General features: G+C 37.5%; 1 protein-coding gene across 2 annotated transcripts in view; it reads right to left on the bottom strand.

Moving 5' to 3' along the window:
• The window catches only part of bchs (WD repeat and FYVE domain containing 3 bchs), an 89,556-nt gene that overhangs the window by 41,681 nt on the left and 31,617 nt on the right, over positions 1–16,258 (bottom strand). For both annotated transcript variants that reach the window (XM_087343681.1, XM_087343680.1), the window contains exons 9-24: positions 15,049–15,170; positions 13,709–13,876; positions 12,880–12,995; positions 11,983–12,222; positions 11,556–11,701; positions 10,558–10,705; positions 8,574–8,732; positions 7,933–8,147; positions 6,743–7,062; positions 5,286–5,507; positions 4,634–4,806; positions 4,317–4,545; positions 3,309–3,629; positions 2,430–2,701; positions 1,805–2,037; positions 803–1,036 (exon numbers count right to left, since the gene is read on the bottom strand). In XM_087343681.1, coding sequence (XP_087199807.1) covers positions 803–1,036; positions 1,805–2,037; positions 2,430–2,701; positions 3,309–3,629; positions 4,317–4,545; positions 4,634–4,806; positions 5,286–5,507; positions 6,743–7,062; positions 7,933–8,147; positions 8,574–8,732; positions 10,558–10,705; positions 11,556–11,701; positions 11,983–12,222; positions 12,880–12,995; positions 13,709–13,876; positions 15,049–15,170 — 3,318 coding nt within the window. The remainder of the gene's footprint in view (positions 1–802; positions 1,037–1,804; positions 2,038–2,429; positions 2,702–3,308; positions 3,630–4,316; positions 4,546–4,633; positions 4,807–5,285; positions 5,508–6,742; positions 7,063–7,932; positions 8,148–8,573; positions 8,733–10,557; positions 10,706–11,555; positions 11,702–11,982; positions 12,223–12,879; positions 12,996–13,708; positions 13,877–15,048; positions 15,171–16,258) is intronic.

Here is a 16,258-nt window from a genome sequence, read left to right as displayed (position 1 = left end):
TTATTTTTGTATAATAATTTGCATTATAAAATAATATTAACAAAACAAAATTTATAATTTTGAAAGATCTTTAAAGTAACATAAAAGTTCAGCTGTCCCACTATATGCCATGTAGGTGCTTTGGGGGAGAAGTGATATAGCTCCAACTCATTCTTAACCTCAGCACTAGGTAGGGGTGAGTGGTCAGCGTCACACCGTGACCACACTTTCCTCCAGGGAAAGGACCCTAGTACCCACTGGACACAAGGCTGGGTGAGCCCCAGAGCCAGTATGGATGCAGAGGCTAGAGGAAAACTCCTCTGTCCCTGTCGGGGATCGAACCCTGGTCGTCCAGTATGTAGTCAGTCGCCACACTGACTGACCTACCCCATAACATTAAAAACACAGAATTTATAATTTTGGAAGAACGTGCAGTAGAAAAGTAGGCTTTGCAAATTCTAACCGAGAAATGGAAGACGGACACTGACAAGGAAGTATTCCGTTTATTTATAATAAAGCTATGATGATGATAGTGACGGTGGTGGTGATAATGATATGATATGATGATGATGATGATTATAGAGATAGTGACAGTGACAAGTAAAGGGAACCTAACACTGTTGCATTTGTATGCTGTCTAACATCTACTCTTATAAAATGAAAGGATTGCTCTTTACATGGCTGTTTTAGCTTTCTTTCATCTCCATGTAAGAAGCCACATGAACAAAAGAATTCAGAAAAACAATGAACAGTTTTCTTTTCGATAAAGCAGTTAAACTGTTCTGATTATAACACTGAAAGAATTACAAGAGTCTTTACGTACCCCAGACTGACGGTGTTCCTCGGTGTAAACAGCAGAGAATGAAGCAGTTGCAAGCAACGGTTCCTTAGTACAATGTTACTGGCAGAATCACTCTCTCTGTCTCCCTTCTCTTCTCCTCCTTCACCCTGTTCATATGGCACAATACTGGTATTGGGTGCTACTTCTAACAGAGCAAGATTCTTCTCATTAGCACCTGAGAAAATGGGAAGTGTAGCTGCCACAAACTGACCAAACCTGCACAAAACATGTAATATCAGACCACTATCAGAATAAAACAGTGTAGCTGCAATTTAACACCGACAGAAAAGAAATTCCAGTACAATGAATAATCAAACTTTCTACTTCTTACTTTAATTCCTGGTTATGCCCATTTGTATGGATAATCCACCACAGTGGGCTTCAATTTATATGTGGTGGGGGTGGAGCAAATAGTCAGTACAAACAATAGATGTCTTTGAAACAATAAACCAAAGACCAAAATAATTAAAACCAAAATGTTTTCTTTCACTGAAAACAGTAAAAAAAAGTGTGTGGCCAATTGGGGGCAATCGAGAATCACCATGATTAGTAATATATTTAGAATTCAATTAAAAACTAATAAAACTACATTTTATTACAAGATTCCATTTATCAAATATTCTGTTGTCTTGTCTTTCTCATTACACTTCTTTCAGAAAAAAGAATACTTATTTTATGCCATCTCAAACATAGGATGTTACAGAAGTAACGATCTATTTTGAAAGAATTGTGCAGTTTCATCTTTAAATGAAATTAATAAAACCATACTACTTAATTAAGAATTAAACTTTCAAACTTAGCTGAAGTCCAACCAAGCGTTAAGTTGTTCCAGATTCCAAGTTCTCTTTTCTTGTCATGTATTCAAACATACTGAATGTTAAAACTTACAAGACCTGAAGATAGTTACAGAATATTTCTCTGAAACACAAGCATCTAAATATAAATCCACATGTGTTATGCCATAAAATACCAACACTGACTTACATTAGTAAGTCACATGCCCTAGGTTGACCTCCAAGTAAGATACCGAGTAATGACATGAGAATATGTCTGGTGGGTTCACAGTTTACATCGGCCAAAATAAGGAGGAGTCTCTGTACAAGTCCGAGGTCCCGCACTATTCTCAGATTGGTCCTCTTTTCACTTGACTCTGCTACAAGCTCATATAAATGCTCAAATAATGAACGCTGTAGTTCACCTGGAGCCTCATGCCACACCTGAAAACACACAAACCTGTCAAGACAAGGCCAGATAAATTGCTCATCTGAAACTGATAAGACTTTGAAACCTAGTGCCTGGAAAATTTATTTTTCTGAAATTTTTCCCATTTGAAGATCTGTAACAAATTTAAATAAAAATCAACAACTTCAAAATCTTCGGACATGGCAGTCAAAGAATAAGATGTAAGATTTGAGGTTTTCACAGCGGTGAGTATGAAGATTTCTGTCTTCTGGGTTGTTGCGCTGTGTAGTCTGGTCGATGTTAACCAACGTTTCAGAGGTCATACTGCCTCCGTCATCAGGGTGATGAATATTCAGAAGACAGAAATCTTCAAAGAATAAGATGTTGGCCTATTCAACTTCAGACAAATGAAGCTCATTATCATCACCTCAATATCACAAAGCAGGTCCTGGAAGGCCATGGTGTTTGGAATAGAAGAGCTCTCTCTGCCACTATCCACTGTTCCAACTAGACTAAATGTAAGATGCAGAATGTGACTGTTGAGTAGAGGTCGTTTCCTTCGCAGCAGCATGGCAAGTGTCTGGTAACCTCTTCGTCTGTCCATTTCCAACTGAACAGTGCGATTTGTCCGCACCACACACACCAGAGCCTTCACTGCAGCATATAAACTTTCAACATCTTGAGCCATTGCTATAAGACCTGTAATAACAGAATACATTAATGTAAATACATTGGTCAACTAAAATTCAAGACAGAATATAACTGTTGTTAATAAATTAATTCAGAATGTAGTGAAGTTCAGGTACACAGTAATAACAACGAAATTAAAGTTAAGAAATGAAGCCATCAGTTAATTCAGAATGTATTATCTTGTCTCTCAATAAAAAGATTACAAACTAAAATTTGGAAAGTATACAGCATTGGTAGCATTGGTTCTATTGATATTGAAGCATATTTCCAAGTTCATCAGACTGTAGTGTATCTCATCGCCTCCTCTCTTGCCTCCATGGCTCAGTGCCACTTCAACTGTGGAGGAGTAGCAAGTGAAATTAATAATGTGTTTGAAATTTTGGATAGAAAAGAAGCCTGAAGTTGGCTTTTCTTGACCCATGTTCATTTGTACTTCCTTCATTGTTTAGGCAAGTAGAATCCGCCCTTGCATTTGTTGCAAAAACTGTCTGTCCCTCACTTCACTGCCCACAAAATATAAAAATTTAAACAGCATACCATCGTGATGGTGCTGGTGGTGATGATATACTAATACTAAAAATGATAAGTGCACTAAATTCAGTGCAGGAAACCTCACCAAGTAATACAGAGCAGCCTCCTACATTTTCAACCATCTTGGCAACAGGTCGAGGCGAGAAGACCCGTACTCCAAGGTAGCCAATAACAACACCGCCAAGTGAACGAGCTGGTCCACCCAAATGTCCTGCTGAGTTGTGTAGGATCCGTATTGGCGTAGCATTCTCATGGGATGACATTCCCAGTTGCTTGGCTATTGCCTTGTTGTCAGCCCGGCTGTACACCTTTCGGATCTTTGCCAGCGTAAGCTGAGACACTGCCTTGGCATTCAGTCCAAAGATTACCTTCTCCTCTGAAACGAGAGCTGGCAAAGGTTCTGTGCCTAAAAAGAATGCAACACACACAAAAGAAGACAGTGATCATACTCCAAACAATAAATGTCTCAATAACTTTTCTTGTTTACTAAATTTCAAAAGCTACATTACTATAGTTCCCCACCAAAATTGGTCCAACCATAGAAAACATTATGAAAAGTAGGCCTATGCATAACATGTACAAAATAAACATTAAAGGAAATTTCATTAAAAATAATCACATAATGATTAGACATTTTGTGATCACCCTGATTTTCACCGCATTTGTTTCAACAATTAACAAGTTTCCTGAATTCATCAGTAGAAAATGTTTCTGTTTCAGCCTCAAGCCATTCTTAAGCAAATTGTTTCAATGAGTGATACTCATTTCAGTAACAATTTCATCACGCTGATTCGCTGGTCGTCCCTGATACGCTGATCAATCGGCTCCTTAAACTCAGAACAATTTACAGCTGACTGTGAACCAGAACACACATCAGCAAACCTGGTCTGCTCTCTTTCAAAACTCTCCACTAAATTTTAAACATGTTCTAGCTCAAACAGATATCACCACAACGTACTGCTACTCTTCCAAAAATTTATTAAGTTTTCATATAGTCTTATGGGAGGGGGTGGGAGATCCAAGATGACTGTTTTTCTTTGCTGAATTCCAGCAATAAAACATTCCTTTACTATAATGTACTCTATAAAAATACCATTCAGTTCTGGAGCTTGCAAACTCCCCATATATTGGGGACCCAGCTGATAAAGCGTAGCTACAACTTGGGGGCTTAGCACCTCCTCGACTAAGTGGCAAGGTCCTTGTTTCCAAGCAAGCCGTGAATAGCGACGCCAAGCAGGGGGTGTCCCAATAAAACCATACACAGATGAGGCAACAGTAAGGTTGGCTGCTCCCCCACCAGGATTCTGGGAAATGTAGTGTACCTACAAACACAAGGCAACATAACAACAACGACTCAGAGGAATAGCAGATGTAACCTAGAATGTGCTTACATAAAAGTTTTCTGCTTACTTTCTGTGTACGAACATGCTGGCCATCAACATAGAGAGAAAATGATGAATTTTTCAGAACAGCTCTATTTAATACCAGGACCAGATGATGCCACTGCCCTTCTTGTTGCAGATCTGGACACCAAACTCGTGCGCCAGAATCTCCAATTGCTTCAGGTTCCCATTCCCCAATATCTGAAAATGAAAGTGAAATCATAAGACTGAATTTCTGAGAAGAGTGATCTTATTTACACAGAAAGTTTCTTGAACAACAACAATTTTCCCTTTCGTTCAACTTAAGCTGCAGTCTTGTGACAGAAATAAACACTACAAATTTTACTGTACGGTTTTCAAAAGCGAAGCTCCGCAGAATAGAACATGCAGTAGTGACAATGAAGATGATGAATGTAAAATTTCCTTCTCTCTTGCAGTATCTGACAAAGTACAACATTTACGCATAAAATACATATTGCCGTGAGGAGTCTAAACAGTTCACAAAATTGAGTGACTAGTACAAAATACTTTTCAAAATGAATGTCAATTGAGTAAAAAATGAAAAGTAATTCTTGAAGTTTTTCTGTGCACCTTCTCCGATTAATCAGCCTGTATAATAAGAAGTTCATTGTATTTAAGAATATACCAACTACCACCAGTCGAACCAAAAAACAACTTACTATGGGGCATGATCGTTTCCTGGGTTGCAACAATAACAGCTTTATCTCGTGCTGACATAACCACAGTTAAACAGATTAGATGATCATCCCTTCCACCATGAAGATTTCTGACTAGTGTTAATAGTCGCACACAGTGGGGGTCAGTTCGTGGATCGGAAAACTTATCCACGCATATCCAGGTAGAGTAGCTGAGCCCTGTCTGTGGAGGAAACATTCTGTCCCCTGCAACAAATTACAGTAACTAAAGATGAAGCTATACTTAAAATACTGTGAACCATGCCGAAGTAGAAATGATTATACAAAAATTTATTTTGCTTCGGTGCTGTCTGCGGGATAAGAATTTCATTGTCACTCTATCAGGGCCTTGTGAAGTCATGTTAAATGTGGACTCTATCTTGCATGTATATGGTCTGTGAAAGTTCAATTTAAGCAGTGGATACCATATTAATGAATGATCAGTATAGTATTTGAAATGCTTTTCACATTTAATCATGAAACAGAACAGAAGCACCCTAAATTAAAATTATTTTACATACAAGAAATACTGTTCCTGTTAAAATACAATTTATGTGTATTACTAACTAGAATGTTAAGTATCTTTCAGCTCACAGGAATGTATTTCCAACAACAATTTACTTTGTAACCTTAAGAAATATAAATGACAGTTCTTACATTTGACTTCCGATTGCTAGATTACATAAAGCTAAATTTTTTATTACAGTTGGAGTGCTCTGATTAGAGAAAAACATTTAGTAGTTGGTGGGCTTGAAACTGATTGATTCTTTCTGTGGCAATAAAAAATCTCATGTGTGGCTCCACATTAAAGAATTTGGTTTTACAAACCAGAAGTCCTAGTGTAGCTGGATGTCAGTAAAATATCTGATGTTCATAATTTTATCTTCTTGTAATCCAAATAAATTTATCTGGCATTATATAAATTTAACATATTTATTGATCCTTGGCTTATTATACAATTTTCTTCACCTGCATAAGTTATACAGCACCAAATGGTAGGATGAATTGTGGATTATAAATCTGAAAATGTGTTAATTTTAGGGTGCTATTCCAACATCTGCATGAAACAACTAAAAAAAACACAAAAACCTAAAACTTCACAAACACAAAGGAGTGTGATAACCATTTCACCATGACGATCAATAAATTAATATCATACCAGATATAGCAAACCCATCACACAGCAAAATTAACAGGACCTACATTGTTGAATGTGAAAAAATATAACTCCAAGGCAAAGTTTCACAATATTACAGAATATTTTTCTTGTTGGTTTTATTCTTCTTATTACTGTTGTTAATATGGAGCATTTCAGATGACCCAAACAAGGTGGAAACGTCTTAGGAGGAACAGGATTCAAAAACTTTTAATTTCAGATGCTAAATTTAGATTTGACACCTTGCTAAACATATTTTCTCCTAACTAGCAACAGAGTTACAAACCTGAGCCAATTCCTCCAACAACATTATTGTCACTAGCACCAATATTCCCAACAGCCACAACACTTGGACCTGTGGGGCTCTGTGGAGCAACACTGGGAAGGTAAAGACAACCAAATCCTTCAGCTGACATATCAAACTCAACAAAAGGTGGCAAGGTGGCACTTCCATGCGTTGCTCGGAAATCTCTGGGTGTCGTCATAGACACTAATGTCTTCACTCGAGTGAGAGGCACTGGACCGCCAGGTTTACGATGGGGAGGTCTTGTTTCTATCGAGTCCATTGGAATACAGCACAGTGGATCACCCAGGCGAAGGAAATCCCTGTCAAGTAAGGTTAAAATTTAAACAAAATGCTGCAACCATTAAAGGAACGTAAAGAAAATATGCTTATGTAATATACAGTCATCTCTCATTCCTGAAGAGAATTTTCTAATATTGTGACTCTCATTTTACAGTCTTGAATGCTACAAAACATCTGGACCCAAGACATGAAGTAACAAGGGTACGGATATCATTTTATAACTACAGGTGTTGTAATGTGTACTCTTCATCTAATATCTTCATGGTGATAAAATCAAGGAAGAAATGGCTGATACATGCAGTACTTGTTGGGGAAGCAAAAAAATACATTCAAGATTTGTATTCAGAAAGAATTACTTGGCACACCAAAATGGGTTGTGAAGACTCGTGATAAAGAGTACAAGGGAAAGCTTTCTTGTGGTGATGACGACGATGAAGAACAACTCTGTTAATTTAGAACTGGGGTTTTGTTGAATAGACAAGAACTAGCAAGAACTCCAGAGAGATGTAAAGTTTTCTTCTGTTTCTGATTAACTACCTCAATGTTTGTTTGTGTCCACAATAAATTACTTTATGCGCTAAAATACAAAACTGAAAGAAACATATATGAAAACCCTACACGTTTCATTTTTCCCAAACCACTACACTTAATAATAACCCTTCAAAGCAAAGTAATAACTATATGCACTACCTGCTTAAACAATCAGTAAATCTGTTTTATATTTATGTGCTTTGTATGATTCTTAGTATAAATGGATTACTTCCTTACACAGCATTAATCACTTATTCTTTGTAATGGAAAAGTGCTGCTGAGGTACAGACAGAATTCTTAAATATTCTTTAGACCAGGTTCAGCTTTAAATGGTTAGAATGTATGAATGCAGTACATACCTCAGGTCTCTGGGTTCCAGCGTCTGTGCCGCTAGTCGCTCCAACATGTATTGTAAGGGCGGATGAAGGGGGTGAGTTTCATCTTCAAGGGCCAACTGTCCAACAGCAAGAAGCTGTCCTGGCAACCCTACCTCACACATCACTTGTTGGTTACGTTCTGAACGAACCAGTGATTTCAGTACCTCTGAGGCATAGATTTGAAGAGTTAATGACACCTGTCAAAGGGAAGGGTGGCTTAAGAAACTTTCACACCTATAATCACCTGGCTATGAATTCTGTGCCGCATCTTGTATTATTATGGCAAAGTGATGTGACATTAACTTCTTACAGATATTAAGTAACTATCAACAGGATCTCCTTAAAATGTCTTTATAGTCAGGCCAGACATTCACATATTTTATGGTAGATGTTCACTGATATTTCAGAGATGTTTGCTGCCTCCGTCATCAGGGCCAGACTACACAGTACAGTATCTCACCATCGTGAGAACCGCAAACCTCACCAAGCTGAACATTAGACACTCGGTCAACTTCTTGATTACCGTTTCATCAGATGTATTGCAGTACTTTTGATATTATATATATGACACAAAATCCTACATCTTATTTACATTTTGTTTTCACCTTTTCAAAAATTGTTACCTGTGTTTCCTGAGGGTGATATATAGATGGCAGAAGATGCAGCATTGCCACAACTACACCTGGATGAACTATAATGGGGTCAGGTGCAGGTGGAGTCAAGTTCAGGGAGTTAACTGCTGCTCGCTTACCCCCTCCAGGCGAGTCCAGCAACTTGTGGCTCTACATACAATTCCAACGAATATATTGCAGAAAATATTATAATAAAAAATACCAAGAGAAAGATGGAAGGATCGACAGAAAAAGAGGGCATTAAAAGTAGAAGGGCAAAATACTGAGAAGTTGAGAATAAATTTTTATAGGACAGTAGGAATGAGTGGAAAAGGCTCTGCTGCAAAACAATGTACAGATGAAGAATCAAAAGAGGAAGATGACATGGAGGTCAGTTAGCATATTTTAATCTCATATAAATGTAAAAACTTTATTAAATAACATTGCTTCTAGTCTATATTTCATGCATTAAGTTCGTCTGTGACAAATGCCTCAAGTTATGGACTCATCAGCCTTCTTTGTTTTTTTCATCTTTTAGCCAATGTAAAAATAAAGCAGATTATTTACACTGTCAATAAGACAGACATATGGATGAAAAAAGTCGCAAACTCCACATAGTAATCCACAGACTGACACACACCGCATACCATATATATATAAATAACATGTTGATTAATCAAATAATCAGGATCACGCAGTCAAAATATATGCTAGATATGCAAATAACCGCATAGTCCCTGAGAATGTAATATCACTTAACTAGTCAAGAAATCCTCTTTGCTTTATAGAACCCAAATTTCACTACCATGCACAACAGTCTACCACTGGTCTTTATTCTGAGATACATGGAGCAAATTTACACTCCAAAGCACCCTATTCGCAAACATCTTGAATTTATGTCCTTCCCGTCATGTGAGAGAAAAAAGTTTCACATTCACAAAACAACAGGTAAAATTATAATCTTGCAGTTTTAATCTTTACATTTTTTGACAGGAAACTAGATGACAAAAAATTCCGGACTGAATAATAGCAAGCATTCCTTGAATTTAATCAGCTCTTAATTTCTTTGTGGATGAAATTTTTATTTGTTACTGCTCCTTTCGAAATATCTGAACTATGCCACATTATTGAATTTATTATGTATTTTTATATCATATTTTCATCTTGAATTCTGGTGATGAGATATGAATATATTATTAGTTTTCTCTGTGTTTATTTTTAGACCAATCCCCTTTCTAGACTAACAGAACTTCTGCATTTCTGGATAAGTCTACAAAGGTGTGTTGCAATCAACTCAACTATTGCGTTAGACATGTCCATCATTTTGGTTATTTGTTCTTCTTCTGCTTCTGCATTCTGACTTAACATTTAAGGGACTGGATCTGCATCCATCATCAGGTTAAGGAAAAAAGGGGTACCCAGTCTGGTGCATCCCTTAGACAAAGGTTCCGTGATGGAGACTGGCTCTAAGGGAACCACCGGAGTACACAACCCCTTTCTTGTTTCTGATAACAGAGACAGATTCAGTCTCCTGAAAGCAGTAGTTTTTAATAAATAACTAAAATGATGGACAATGTACAAAGTCTTCTCGGGCTATCAGCCGTGATAGCCCGAGAAGACTTTATTAATGAAAGCTGCCATGAAAGCTTCACATCATATAATGTACAAAGTGTCTAGTTGACTGTTCTGCATTTCTCTTCATGAAATTAATAAATTTTCCCAATAAGTCAACATCATCAGCATAGACCAGAAAATGATGTGCTCCATTCTGTTTGTTCCTTCCAATGTCCTTTGAACTTGTTAATGGCTATATATCTAAGAATCTTGTGTAACAAAACATAGCTTTTGTTAACTGAGTTTCCAAAAGATCCCCGCAAATTGCACGCTAGTGACTGATATGCCAAGAAATAGATAAAAGGCTGGAACAGACAGTAGAACTATTCCATAAATCAGTACAAGCTACCATTTTTATCACGTAATACCACACAATCCTTACCTCAGACTGGTGCCTCCTGTGAGTAGGAGACTTGAAAGACACGACAGCTGTAAGGTTTGGCTTGTCATATGCATCCAGAGCAACATCATAGAGAAGACGCAGCACTATGCAAGCATAGGCCAGCTCCACTGGAATGTGGCTAGGAATGCTGCAATACACAGTTTCAACTAATCTGTTACACTAGAAAACATTCCAGCACACTACTTTTTATACCTTTAAAATACCATTACCAGTTATTTTTTGCTTCTTTTACTTACAAAAAAATTTGCTAGTTACAATACTTACAGACATCTTTAACTGTACTAGCAAAGCTAAAATACACATTCCTTTTAATATGACAAATACCCAACAGAAGGAAGCAACGCTGATACCCATGGGACAGAAGACTAAGAGGGTTCCAGTGCCAGTCTAGGCATGGTGGGGAAGATGACAATTCATGCCCCTGCCAGAAACAGAACCTGTCATTTAGCCTGTAGTCTAGTCACTATACCGACTGAGCTACCCCAATTTACATGCGAAATACATACTTTCTTTGCTACTATTTGTATATTTGTATTTGTATCTTGCCGGCGCAGTGACCACGCGGTCTGAGGCACGGACCTCGTGCGATGGCCGCTGTGACCGTGGGTTCAAGTCCCACTCAAGGCATGGATGTTTGTCCGTGTCTCCTCTTCCAGTATGGTGGGTAAAGACTGGCCACGGAAGGCAAGGTGAAACCACTGTGGTACTTCCACAAGAAAACCCCGAAAGGGGTCACGACGGTCAAGCTGACCATAAACGATGAAAAAAAATGGTATCTCACTGCACCTAATTATTAGTGTTACAGTAATAATTTTTTATCTAACAAATGTCTGCTTAATTAATAACTGTCAATGAAGGAATCTTTTTTTTTAACAAGATTCAGTGTGACTGAGGCTCGCTGTGCCAATCCTCCAGAATCAAATTATAGTGCACACAACAAATTTCAATGGACTGCAACATTAAAGAATCTGTCTAACCTTGGTTCCAAGATGTTGCTGGTGAAGAGGTTATGGAAAGTGTTCTCCTCTCTGGCTGCAGTTGTCTCATCATATTCATCTAAATACTGCTGACTTGAAAAGCAGCCAAGAAGCCTCAAAGTGTCACAGAGGCTTGCAAGGCAGATCTAGCAACACACCAAGAACCACATAAATAACAACTGACAGATCTAGAGGTATGTACAGAATAATTGGGATACAGCCAAATGATAATCATCTTTTCAAGAACTCTGCTCCATGCACACCTAGGTCTACCAGAAGATAAATGTACATAAAGAACATTTAATATCAAAACAAATGTGTTCAGATTATAGAAATTGAACAACACATGATGAAAAATCTTGTCTGAGAACATTAATTGGGTTTTCAACTGTGTGTGGTTCCATTTCATGCACGATACAACACTCACCTCAAGGTGGAAGAATTTTGCATTGGCTGGCTCAAACCTCATGGCAACTGTTACTGTGTTGAAAACCATGTGGAGGAGGTTTAGCACTTGTGACACTGGAATCTCATCCCATGGGGGTGCTGGTTCTTCACAAAGGCACCCTTCCATTGACACCAAGACACTCATCACATACACAAAACCACCAACCTTACGAAATACTGTTCGTGTTCTGTGGCTCTCACGCAGACATATCAACAGTGACTGAAGCAAAAGAAAAAATATTGAAAAGAAAAATTCAATATGTTTCTCTATTCTACGCATACAATGAAATTATCATTATTATAGTGTGTTACCTAACGATAGGGCACAAATGTAAGGGTGAGTTTATACACCAAACCAATAAAAAATATTAATATGAACATGGATCCTGGATAGCCTCCTTCCCAACCTACAGCCTTCCTTTCCTTTCCAAAATTTCTGATATAAAATCATACTTTCATTGTCTTCCCTCTGCATCATGGAAATATGAAGTGTTCAAAGTGCATAATTGGAAGCTGAACCTGCAGAAAACATTGCTGGCAGGTGTGTGGCCTTCTTACTGTTGCTATACGCAAGCCTACTGAAGATGTGTTTGTTTGCTATTCCTCGGAAAGAATAAACTTTTCTTTTCACTGAACATTCAGCACTATTTTACTTCATTTTCAACACCAAAACAGCTACACTGCTTAAACAATATATATTACCACACAAGATTTGATATTAGTGAAGATGTGGATGCTGATCTTTTGAGCTGCAATGCCATGTACACTTCTAATTAGATTCCAGAGTTTGGAGAAATATAATAAAGAAATAAATTAATATAATCAGCATTTACAGTCGACAACAACAACAGCAGTGATTCTGTAGAGTTTTTGTTACCTTGAGTATGTGTGCTTTAAGCTGCAGTGCTGAAGATGGTGCTGAATGCATCATACCAAGCAGCGTGCCCATGTCATCATCTCCACCAGTACTCAGCACCAGTTCTCGCACAATGCCTATGTCAAGTCAAGTAGAACCCGTTGTGTTAATAACTTCCTAGTCTCACATCATAAAAGCTTTATTATAACATATCATAAGATGATTAGTGTTGTTATACTGAGAAATTATTTTATTTAACTTCGCATCTTTTGGACGTATTTAGCATAAACATTGTCTCCCTTGAGCAAACGTTCTCAACAAGGGAAATGATCTAGCTTCGTTATCTGTCTTTTTATATTTTTTAAAGTTTTACAATTATATTAGTGTTCCCTTGGTGGATTATTTGTTTTTATTTATATTTCTTCATTTTTTGCTCTGTGTTAATATTGTTTCTATTTTGGGTTTGCCTGTACTTGGCAGTTATATTTAATACTGTACATGTATAAGTTTAGTTAATCCGTTTGTGTAATATTATCCATTATTATTTCACTATTATTGTATATATTATCAGTGTTTGCCTGTTATTGGCTTTTTGCTGTTGGCAAACACGTAAATAAATTAATTGAATTGAATTGAATTGAATCTTTGTAGGGTTCAAAAATATATTTTGGTATAAGAGAAAAGACAAAGAAAGTTAGGATCAGAAGGTTTTACACTATAAGGAACTGTGAGTACATATATAGTTTTATGATTTGAAAAATCATATATTAATGTTATCTTCCCATCCCCTACTCAGTTAAGTAATACTTTAAATTATTCAGTATAAAATTAAAAGAAGTTCAGTTCTCACCCAAGACTTGTTGCCGACATTCTGGGTAGGGCACAAGATTGTGGGCACACCGTGCTCCCCCACACTCCCGAAACACACCTGCATTGTTGGTATTCCCACTGAGCAACAAAGTAAGAGCCTCCATGACCAACATACCCAGCATTTCACTCAGTGGAGGGATCTCATATTCTGTAATGACAAAGATAACGATCAAGAGCAGGAAACACATTCTGAATTTCTCCCTTCTATTTTGCAACTGAATCGTTATCTTTTACTTACCCATTTCCATTATAATCATACACAACTATAAGAGGCCATAAAATGGAAATTATCTTTTTTCAATTTGAAAGATGTGAAAATGCGTGCCTATTTTTACAAGCCACATGCAGTGTCAGTATCATCTTATGTTACGTGGGATGTAAACAAATGTTTATTTTGGAAGAAAAATTAATAAAAAAAGGGAAACAAGGAATATAAAGATTTCCGTCTTCTGGGCGATGACGGAGGCAGTATGACCTCTGAAACGTTGGTTAACATCGACCAGACTACACAGCGCAACAACCCAGAAGACGGAAATCTTCATACTCACCGCTGTGAAAACCTCAAGTCTTACAAGGAATATAAAGTTATTACAGCAATCCAGAGTAATTCACCTGCGACACATGGCTGAAAGTTTAAGTAGGAGCAATGACATACCACTAAAATGTATGGAAGTGGGATATACAAAATGTATCGTAAACCAATATTGACATACGCAGCAGAGATGTACACTATTACCAAAAACTTAGCAAGTAGAATTCAGAGAACTGAAATTAAGTAGTACAGTGTAACTGGAAACCTCAGAAGAGATTATTTATAAATTAAAACACGTAGAACACAGTAAAACCTGATAAACTTAAATGGGTCCGCTGTATTAACCTTTATTGTACATGAATACGGGATTTGAATCCCTGTATTATGGGGCTACTGGCCAGAATTTAGCTCAAAGAAAACTGGGGAACACCACACCACTGCTAGGCATGCTGCTGTCACATGCGTGCACAGTGGCACAAATTCAAACTGTACAATTATTACAATATGGGGACTGTAAATCGGAAGAAATTTCAGGTGTTTCAGGTTGACCAACCAAACCATTTGCTTGTGAGCCTCATGAATTAAATCCACGCCCTATTCCTTTAAGTTCCTTTCATTAATTACACCATCTACACTGTAAAATATAAATCAGAAAAAAAAATTAAATCAGGCATACATGCTAATTCCTACTACAAAAACAAGTGCAACTGAAAACATGAATAAATACAAAATTATTTATAAAATCAAGAAGAGTGGTTACAGTAAAGGAAAACAAGATTCATATTTACCCTTTCCTTGGTCCTGAGCTTGCTTTTTCTCTTTTAAGAGCGCTGCATATCGATGCAGACATGTAACAAACACCTCCAAAATGCCAACTTCTCGATAAACATCCTTGAAAACTGTATTGTGTCTGAAACAAAAAGAAACTCAATTCTGATTATCCCTTTAAAGCCTGATGGTAATTATAAGTCCCACTTGCTTCAACAATCAATAACTTATCACTCTGTATTTATGTTTTTCATATGATTCTCAGTCTAAACTGTGATAAAAACCATTATAAGAAAAATATATATTACAGTAAATAATAAAAAAGTAAAGCTGTCCCATTATGTGTCATGTAGATGATTGGGGGAGAGGAGGTATAGCTCCTATTCATCCTCAACCTCACACTATATAGGGGTGAGTGGTCAGTGTCATGCCATGGCCGTGCTTTACAGTGTTCCTGAAAGCCTATTGCTGCATCATGTACAATCAGAGTCACAGCACTTTGTGTTGACTGACCGACTCCATGCCTCTAGTCCTTAAAAGACCTAACATAACCTCACATATTTTCCTCCACTCTCCTACATCTACTACTCTTTTCTCTATCTCTTCACACCCATCTTAATTATATCATCTAGATATAATTTAATTTAGGTCTATCTTTCATTCTTTTTCCTCTATTATTTCCTTCCAGTGACATGTTTGATCCTTTTTTGACTGTGCATTGTATGTATGTGGTCCCGCGCAATAGCCGCGCGGTCTGAGGCATCGTGCTTCAGACCGGTGATATCGAATGCACGCTGATTCGAGTCTCGGGGAAAGAAATTTCTCATGAGATTTTTCGACCGGTGCCAACCCAGCATCGTGAGGAAATTGGGGAGCTAGAATGGGTAGCGTAATCCAGTCATGAAAACTAGCAATGGATGGGGGTTCATCGTGCTGACCACACGCCACCCTATATCTGGTTGGATGATCGTTCACCTCTGCTTAGGCATGTGAACGTGAGGCCAGCAGCCAGCTAGTCGGCTTTGGCTCTCAGAGGGCTGTTACGCTACGGATTATTATTATTTTATGTATGTGGCCTAATCATCTTAACCTTGACTTTCTTATTCTTGTTACTAAGTCCACATCCTCATACATACATCTTCACTCTTGGTTACTTCTTATCTTCCACAATGGCACAAAAAATTTTCCTGGATCTTTTTTTCCCATGTATTGATCAAGGTATGACCTGTT

This window comes from Zootermopsis nevadensis, unplaced genomic scaffold, assembly GCF_977971745.1.
Source record: "Zootermopsis nevadensis isolate Lab colony 2312 unplaced genomic scaffold, Znev_1.0 Znev_ptg000006l, whole genome shotgun sequence".
Lineage (NCBI taxonomy): Eukaryota > Metazoa > Arthropoda > Insecta > Blattodea > Termopsidae > Zootermopsis > Zootermopsis nevadensis.
Note: the sequence above shows the minus strand (reverse complement) of the source record. Positions and strands in the feature narration are given on the sequence as shown.